Genomic DNA, 9893 nt, shown 5'->3' on the forward strand with positions numbered 1-9893 from the left:
TTTAAAATATTAATACCTTTTGAAAATATTAAAATATTGATACCTAAAGATAGGTATTAGTATTTTTTATATTAGATAGGTATTAATACTTTAATATTTTAAAATATTAATACCTTTTGAAAATATTAAAATAGGTATTAATATTTTTTACATTAGATAGGCATTGATACTTTAATATTTTAAAATATTAATACCTTTAGAAAATATTAAAATATTAGTAGCCAAAGATAGATATTAATATTTTAATATTTTTGAATATTAAATCCATTTGGAAACATTATGAAATTTACTTTCTGTCTTTCTTTCTTTAATTCGCAGAATAGTGAGAATTTCAATGAAGAGTGAAAAGGACTATAGTAAAGTTGAGGAATATTAAAGTAGCATTGAATCCATTCACAGGCACATTATGAGATTTCCTTTCTTTCTTCTCTTAATTCATACGAAAATTGGAAATTTCAGTGAAAAATAGAAACTTTGAGAATATTAAAATAGGTAGTTATTAAATCCATTGGTGAACACATTGTGAAATTTCCTTCCTTTCTTTCTTTCTTCCTTTCTTCTCGCAGTTCGTACAAAACTGGAAATGTGAATGAAAAACAGAAAGACAGATAACTTTGGTAACTTTCGCGCATCACTTACGTCCATTTTGACCAGTCCATGTTCGAGGTCCTCCCCTACGCTGCCAGGGCCGTTGACCTCGAAGTCCGCTGCAAATTGCTCGAGTTCCTTCACGAATTCGTTTATCTGCTCTTGCGTCATGTCGGAAAATCTGTCGGAAGTGGTTGCCAGAGTCGAAGCCCTGTACAAAGCGCCCAGATACAGGGACTCCCAATCACGTTGCAAATTATAAGCCATTTGCTCGTCCTCCTCGGGAAAACTTATGTCGTGGCTGAGCAATGTTCGAAAGGTCTCCTGAAAATTAAATTACAATTACAGTACAATCGGTTCTATAATATATCTTTAATCATAACATAGGTTACGATTAGGTTTTCGTGTAATCTCCTATTAATTTGAATTATTCGTGCAATTAATTATTATTAATTACGTTTATATATTGCAATGATGTATTTTGTGAAATATACATTATTGTGTCAGAAATTTTTTTTACCAGGAGATCCTTCTTACATTGATTTATAATACAAAAATTGAAGGATTCGAATTTAAGTTGAGCGAGAGAGTTACTATAAAATAATTACAATCGACGATTCTGTTGTTACACGTTGACTTTTAAAAATTAATTTGATCGAATTCCATTTATAATCTATTTAAATCCATTACTTTAAACTTGCATAATTATCATCACGAGTTTACAAAATGAAAAATCTGTTCAAAACGAGTAAAAATTCAATGAACATTTATCCAAGGATTTTCCGTACTGAATTTGTTTATATTTCAAACTGATTCCCTCTCTTTTTTAATATTTTCTATTGTTAGAAAGATATTATTTTCTACGACAAACCTGACACGTCGTGTAACGAAATTCTGCTTGAATCGCTGTTTTCTTTATGTCGGAGATCGCTTGCATGACAGATGTGAAACGATCTAAACCAGTGATGACAAGTTCGACCTCGCTTCGGAAGTCCTCGATTATCAAACGTAGATCGTTCATTTCGTGAACAGTTTGATGCAGAAGATAATGACCGAGGACTTGCTTCCATTCTTTGGCGTGTTGCTTGATACCAGAGAGCAGGAAACTGAGATTGATGCTACATAAAAGAAATGATTCAGTATTTTTTTAAATAAATAACACGATATACATTCAGTGGTGACAAAGAGTACTCGCCTATCGTTATGTTTATCATAACTTACGCTTGAACTATCGACAGAAAAAGAACAGAAATTCGTAAATCTAATGTTGTATTTAAATTCTTTTGCTTAGAATTTTTACATTTCGTCGATAGTTCTAGTACATGACTTATATATTATATATTATATATTTTGTCGATAGTTCTAGTACATGACTTATATATTATATATAAATTATTTAATAATAATAATAATAATAATTGATAAGTAGCAGTTAGAAATTCGTAAATTTAACATCGCTAATTCGAATGTTTTCGTATATAATTTGACAGATCGAGTATTTTTCATTGTATATATATATGAAAGTTTCGAAAATTTAAGATTTTTATTTACGTTGAAAGTATAATTTTTACAGTTTGGAGATTTCTCTTCGCAACGATTCCTTAGGGTTCAAAAAATCTTAACGTCTCGTCGTTTAATGTTCAATAAAATATTTAAAAAAAAGTCATACAAATTTTAAGAGATCATTGCAAAGAGGAAACTTTAATCTTCTATACCACAATGAAACAAAATTTTTATAACTATCGGATCGTAATTTTCCCGGAATTTTAGATTCATCTTGAACTGGTCCGAATTTATTCTCCGATTTTCAAGAAAATTCAGACGTTTAGTTTATGAGACGAGCATTTACCGTACGGAGTAGACATCGTAATGGAGTGCCATTTCGTTTATTTCTTGGAGAATATTGTCGTAGAAACAGAATTTTTCGTCGTATTGATGAAGAGTTGGTTCGGTCGCGGCGTACTTTTCACCAGTCAGGTTCTTGTCGAACGACCATAAATTACTATACTTCTTCCACCTGTACAGATAGTTCCAAGCGTCCAACGCTATTTTATGCGCCGACCTTTGAACCATTAGTATATTATCATTCACTACCTACGCAGACGTGATTGACAAAAATTACACACTCGGCGTAAACAAGAAAAATTTCGACGAATTCGTTAATCATAAGTTGACCGATTTTAATCCTAATCCGTAATTTTGCGTATTCATTCCTCAACTCATCCAATTTAAATTTAGTGATTTATTTTATTCATTTATATGTTCGTTGTAATTAATTTTAATTGTACGACTATATTATAATGAATTATATTATAGTAAAACGAAATGGTAAATAATAAATGGTACAGAAATCGTATAATATGTTTGGAGGTGTCATTGTAAACAGGAAACTTCAATCATCGATTTTTATTAAAGATATTAAATATATTAGATAATCTTAAATTAGATTAATATTGTTATTAAAATAATATTAAATTAATAATAATATTAAAATAATATTAATATTATTTTTATTAAAGATATTAAATATCATTATATAATCTCGTGAAATTAGATTAATATTATTATTAAAATAATATTAATATTATTATTAATATTACAATATTAATATTATTATTAATATTACAATATTAATATTATTATTAATATTACAATATTAATATTATTATTAATATTACAATATTAATATTATTATTAATATTACAATATTAATATTATTATTAATATTACAATATTAATATTATTTTTATTAAAGATATTAAATATATTAGATAATCTTAAATTAGATTAATATTGTTATTAAATTAATAATATTAAATTAAGAATAATATTAAAATACTATTAATATTATTATTAATATTACTAATATATTAGGCAATCTCATGATATTAGATTTAATAGATTTCAGAGATATTAAATAATTTCATGAAAAATGAAATTTAATAAAAATTTCGTGCGTTGTTCCGTAAAAAAAGAAAAAACGATTTTACGAATGATTCACCTGAATGCTCATGACGTCCTCGAAGAATGTGACCGTGGCGAACGTTTCGTAATCGTTTTTTCTTTGCGGCTTGCATTCCAAACAAGTCCCATTCATCCATCTGGGGAATGTTTTCAACTTCTCCAACAAATTCCTCACGTTTTGCAGGATAATGTTGTAAATTTCACCAGGCGATGGCCTCAGAACCGCTTCTGAAGCGATTAATATACCGTCCACTTGGAAAATCGGTTTAGTGTCCATCAGAGTTTTATTGAAACACTCCAAGTTCTTCATCATGCATCTGTGTAGTTTATATTACCGTTATTGACGATTTTTAACATTGATTTAACAATTTTCGACAGCCTTGATTAACAATTTCTCAATTCATATGATTAGTAACACGACAATAATTTATAATTTATGTCGAATCTCACCTCGCCATTTGGCAAATTTTATTTTCACCGATAAGAACGAACGAATTCATTTGAAACGTTGAAGAATTCCAATATTTTATTTTTCTTAAGAGCGAAACGAGGGAATAAATTTTGAAGAAAAGAAATGAATTTTCACAGAATTTTCTCGCGTCGTGGTCCTCGCCAGATTTTACAGATCTCGTTCGCGACAGTAACAACGTTATTGGCTTGGTGATTTGGAGAAACTCACGTTATGAAGGCGGAAAATATTTTCTTCTCGTACTTCTCGTAAAACAACTGCATGGACGAGCTTCTTCCAGTATGCGTCCCCAATACTAGACTTTCCAGTTTTATCAACACCGGACTCGTCGACTGATATATCGTCGACATCGCGCCAACTAGCTCGATTCTCCGATTTTGTATCTCTTGGAAATAAGTCTTTGAAGAAAAGATGACCGTTTACTATTCGTATATTTATTTATTTATTATTATTTATTATTTATTATATTATATTATATTACATTACTATATAATGTAATATATATTATTATATTATATTCGTATTTATATTTATTTATTATTCGTATATTATTCATATTTATTAGTAATAATAATAGTAGTAATTGTAAATGTGATTTAATGAAGGAAACGTAGATTTAGGCCAAGTTGCAAAATTTTGAAAAGTAGGTACACTTCTCATATATAATTTATAACAAAGTATATCTTTATAATTATTCCCTTTATAATTTTATATTTCTTGGATATTTACACTTTGTTACATTTAGATATTTTTCTTTAAACAATACTCATGTAATAGGCAGTGTTCTCTTCAAATTTTCAATGCATGACAAATAGAAAGTTAACGTAAAAAATTTCAGAAACATTAATAAACGAATGACTATTGACACATTTGTAATGTACAATTATTAATATAGTACGAACCTTGCAAGGCAGCAATTCTTCTTCCTTGTAGTAGTTCAGAGGAAGGGAAAATAGATTGAAATTCTGCAGGTCGTTATTTATTCTGTTGTCAAGATCGTTCTTCATACGGTTCACCTGATCCACGATCGAGCTCAGATTCTTCAGCAATTTCTCACAGCTGTGCGCGTAGTCAAAAATATTTAAAGAGTTCCAATTGAAACGCATCACTCCAGGCTGAATATGCTTCTCGACGTCCAACAACGTATTCCTCAACAATTGTATCTGCTCTGACAGTGTGCTCGTTAACATTCGCAAGTTACTTTTGTCCTAAGAAATAGTTCTATCTATCGTTTCGACAATCATTTTCTCCGCTTAATTTGAAACCTTTTGGATCAATTCCACCATGTGTCACATTTTTATTTAGAAAATAAAACAAAATAATATAAAATAATATAAATAACATAATAATAATAAACAAAATAATATAAATAATAAAACTGTAAATGATACTTAAATTCTTTATAAAATGAAAGATAAACGTCTCTAAAAGCTCGGACAAAGATGTATCTCGAGAAATGAAAGAAAGGAAAAATGAGAAATGCTGACGCTAGAACGTTTCTGACCACTTGCGCTGGCAACTGATTGCGTACCATAACGAGTGACCGACGAACCGTACACAACAATTTGTCGCTTTCTTTTTGAACTCGCCGGTATGACATCACTGTGATAGAAATTATCGAGAAGCAATAAATTTGCAGCAATATTATTTGTTCTTTTCTATTTTGCTTTACTTAAAACTGAGAGAATGTTACAATTATCATTTTATATTACAAATATTACATATTTTGGAACAAAAAATTCTGAACGTGGCACTTCATTCCAGCGCAAGAGATTAAATTATCAAGACAGATTTATTGAGCGTAGAAATATTTCTTCTAGCATTACGTACATCCGCTTTGTCCATTTTGTCGATCATCTCGTTGTACTGGTTGATTACTTTCTCAATCATCTCGAGATCGTCCCTCAACCGATTTTTCTGAATGCTAGCGTCTTTCACTACCGGCGTTAATTTGAAACCTAATTGTTCCATCAGTTCAGCCTGTGTAATCAAAACTATGACAGCATGTGGTACTCGTACGTGCTGCGATTACTGGAAGTGGTGAACGTATACCTCGTGAATGATTTCGAACAGGTCCCAATCGAAATTCACTTGGAAACGAAGCTGACACTCGACGAGAATCGATCCGCTCATAAATTCCGCCCAAGTAATCTTCGTTGCTTGAATGGCCTGCTTCTCCGAGGTAGAGACCCACGATTTTTGATCTCTGTGAGATGGAAGTGACGCTTTCACCTCGGGTCTTAATTCCGATCTGGCTTGTCCCTTGATCCCTCCGGAACTGGCTGTCTCGGACAAGGACAATTTCAATCGGTAAAAAAATTCAGAACGAACAGCCTCGAGCAGAAATTCATCGTAACATTGTAGACACCTTAATTTTTTGAAATTGTAAAATCACACGCAATAGAGGAACATTGAGATATTTAGATTATAAAAATTACAAGGTTATTTAATTGTAAAAATATTGGGAAGACAGTAGCAAGAAAATGGAAATGTGAATACTTCAATTTCTTGAAATTTCACAGAATCGTAAAATCAGATGCCAATGATGAAAGATGAAATATTAAATTATAAATTAAAGTGTAGAAGACAGCGACAGGGAAATATTAAATAAGAGAATAATGGAGTAAAATATTTAAATAAAATATGGAACGAAACATTAATATTATATTATTATTAATATTATTATCATATATTATATTATCATTAATATCATATATTATATTATCGCAACGATAGGAAAATATTAAATAACCGAATAACGGAGTAAAATATTTAAATAAAATACGGAACGAAACATTAATATTATATTATCAGAACGACAGGAAAATATTAAATAACCGAATAACGGAGTAAAGTATTTAAATAAAATATGGAACGAAACATTAATATTATATTATCATTATTATCATTATTATCACTATATTATTATTAATATTATTATACTATCACAACGATAGGAAAATATTAAATAACCGAATAACGGAGTAAAGTATTTAAATAAAATACGGAACGAAACATTAATATTATATTATCATTATTATCGTTATTATCATTATATTATTATTAATATAATTATCATGTATTATACTATCACAACGATAGGAAAATATTAAATAACCGAATAACAGAGTAAAATATTTAAATAAAATATGGAACGAAACATTAATATTATATTATCATTATTATCATATATTATATTATTATTACTATTATTATCATGTATTATGCTATCAGAACGACAGGAAAATATTAAATAACCGAATAACGGAGTAAAATATTTAAATAAAATATGGAACAAAACATTAACATTATATTATTATTGTTATTAAATATTCAAAAAATATATTACAAATGCAAGGAAACAAAAATTTCGAAGATAGAGGTCCGAAGAGATTTGCGATTGAAATATTGCCTATCGACGTGGCAAAAGTTGGTCCATGAAGAAATCGAAAGATCGAGAAGATTTTGTTACCGATGCTCGGTTTCGACGGGTCAGGTTCAGACTTCTGAAGAAAACTGTGAGGGATAGATCCAAGGGACCCGAGCTCTTTGCCCTTCGTTTTCTTCGACACGTGAATCGTCTGAAGGTCCTCGATTTCTGGGAATGTTAATAAACCTGTAGAAATTGTCGAACACATGACAGAAACACGTTTAAAAATTCCGAAAGAGAGAAACCAATTCACGAGACATTACAGCGAACGTTGTCCATCTCTAAGCGATGATTGTTTCATTCTGGAATACAATAACGGGACATTGTTAACCTTTGTCCGGTTCGGAACGTGCCATCTTCAAGATGCTCCTTTTCATGGTGTTTATCACGACGAATTGGGCCTTCTCTGCCCATGATTGGTATTTTGATTCCTCGAACTTCTTCATTTGCCTCGACACCTCGTAGTATTGGCTGAAGGCCAGAATCTTCAGCTTGCTGTGCTTCAACTCCGGAACGTTTTGGAAGATCAAGACCGACTTTCTCAGACGATGGAACAGTTGTCTGATCCAGTAGATTGCCCCGGCCATCGGTGTATGGTATGTTAACAATGGTGGATTTCGTTTCCCTGTCGTGCATCAACGATTTGTTATTCAAAAAGTTGAACGTTGAGGATAAAGAGGAGAAATTCGAAAGACGAGCAAAGAAATTTTCAATTTCCGTAATTGAACAGTGACACGACAACGGAGTTACTTTCAAACATCAAAATATTGAATATTACATTGTTTCTTGTTATCCAGATTTTATGAGAAATGTCCAAACTGTAATGGAACACTCGCAAATTATAGTCCAAGTTTTGCTAAAGCACTTGCAAACTTTATTTTCATTCAAGTAGGACTACTCAGAATTTTCATTAATCAGGTTTTACATTAACCAGATTCAAACTTTACGCAGATACATATTAATAATTATATTGCTACACAATATCTCTGTTTTATTGTTGAGCCAAAATTGAGATGGAGCACCAATTATGGAAAACCAAACATTTCGTTTTTTATAAAAACGATTAGCCAGTCCAAATGTAATTATTTCGACTATTATTAATATTATTACTGAGAAATTAAGAGGCTTTTACAGTATACTAAATACAGTATAATATATTTTTATACTATTTATGGCTTTTATAGTATACTAAATTCAGTATAATATGTTTTTTACAGTCTACTAAATACAGTATAATATATTTTTTACTATTTATTTCTATACTATTTATTAATGATAATTCACACGGTGTTATTATCTATATACCTATGTTATTATTTATATAGCAATTACACGCAATAGCAATACCACGCAAGTTTATACTATACTATACAAATTGACTGAATATGATAATGCGAAAGGAAATATTTTACCTCTGTTAAATATCCCCTCGACGGTGCTGACCTCTTTGCTAAATTGTTGCATGATAACGTCAAACTTCCTCAACAAATGCTGATGGATAGTGTCTCTGGTCTTGATGACCTTGAACTTGAGCAACATCCCGAGCCCGTCCTCCGCGTTCATCAACGCCAGGAAGCACTCGTCGATAAAGAACTTGGCCTCGTTCTCCAGGAAATGTACCTCCTCGAAGAACAACGAGATAGTGGCTTCCCAATTCTCTTGATTGTACTCGTCGAAGACGTTGTAGTCCGCCTCCAGAATCGGGAGGATCAGTCTGTCGACTCGTTTGACCACGGTGTCGATTTGTGCCGGGTCGCTGATGATCGATTTCAATTCCGGTCCGAAGATGTTGTGAAAGTCTTGGAGAACGTTCGCCACTTGGTTCAGGCCGTCGCAAACGGAGGCGATGTACTCGGTGCTCTTGAACAGTCGCTTCTGATCGAATTCCCAGCGCGTCCCTTTGCCAGACTCCTCGATGTCCTCCCGAGTCTTCAAGTAAGCTTGCTTCCAGCTTTTCAGCATCGTGCCGGCTTCTTCCGTCTTTCGTAGAATGTCTCTCAGAGGTTTCCTGGGTCAGAGATTCGATTAAATTAGAACGGGCTTGACCCGAGGGATGATTTTTGTCGATTACAACGATTATTACGTCAGTAAAGTGTTGGAAAATATGCAGACCAATTAAATTTAATTAGATTAGTTTCTGTGTTATCGGTAAGTTTCATAACACGAGGCAAAATCAATCAAATTGAAATTGATAGTTTTGAATGGATGGAATGGTTTTTAATTTTTGTCTACAAAAGAATGATCATAAACAAGCGTCAATGAACATAAATTTTTCTCTACATAAATTTCTATTTAATATACATCAATGCAGTTGTAACTTAGAAATCATGAAAATGTAAATTTAGTTCTAGCCGATAAAAAATTAATAAATTATAACATTTGACATTGTAAGATATTTATGAAAGTGTAACCTTGCGATAGAAATCTAAAAACTATTGATTA

The 9893-nt window shown here is 31.3% G+C and overlaps 2 protein-coding genes across 2 annotated transcripts in view; both read right to left on the minus strand.

Moving 5' to 3' along the window:
- Nucleotides 1-6294, minus strand: part of LOC122531616 (dynein axonemal heavy chain 10) — a 37540-nt gene extending 31246 nt beyond the window's left edge. Inside the window, exons 1-8 of the mRNA XM_043659661.1 lie at nt 6074-6294; nt 5852-6001; nt 4924-5184; nt 4232-4419; nt 3590-3869; nt 2438-2682; nt 1460-1706; nt 640-912 (exon numbers count right to left, since the gene is read on the minus strand). Of these exons, the coding sequence (XP_043515596.1) occupies nt 640-912; nt 1460-1706; nt 2438-2682; nt 3590-3869; nt 4232-4419; nt 4924-5184; nt 5852-6001; nt 6074-6154 (1725 nt within the window). The 5' untranslated portion in view covers nt 6155-6294. The remainder of the gene's footprint in view (nt 1-639; nt 913-1459; nt 1707-2437; nt 2683-3589; nt 3870-4231; nt 4420-4923; nt 5185-5851; nt 6002-6073) is intronic.
- A 1443-nt stretch (nt 6295-7737) lies between these two features.
- On the minus strand, nt 7738-9413 carry LOC122531618 (dynein-1-alpha heavy chain, flagellar inner arm I1 complex-like). The gene is made up of 2 exons (XM_043659666.1): nt 8864-9413; nt 7738-8076 (listed from the first exon to the last, which is right to left on the minus strand). The coding sequence occupies exons 1-2, from the start codon at nt 9411-9413 to the stop codon at nt 7778-7780; spliced, it is 849 nt and encodes a 282-aa protein (XP_043515601.1). The 3' UTR covers nt 7738-7777.
- Between the last annotated feature and the right edge of the window lie 480 nt (nt 9414-9893).

The sequence above is a fragment of the Frieseomelitta varia genome, unplaced genomic scaffold (genome assembly GCF_011392965.1).
Source record: "Frieseomelitta varia isolate USP_RPSP 00005682 unplaced genomic scaffold, Fvar_1.2 scaffold_406, whole genome shotgun sequence".
NCBI lineage: Eukaryota > Metazoa > Arthropoda > Insecta > Hymenoptera > Apidae > Frieseomelitta > Frieseomelitta varia.

Coding starts and splice junctions, on each gene's coding strand:
- LOC122531618 (XM_043659666.1), bottom strand. CDS start 9,413: ATGCTGAAAAGCTGGAAGCAAGCTTACTTGAAGACTCGGGAGGACATC. Junction 8,077..8,863: donor CGAGGGGATATTTAACAGAG/GTAAAATATTTC, acceptor GATGCACGACAG/GGAAACGAAATCCACCATTG.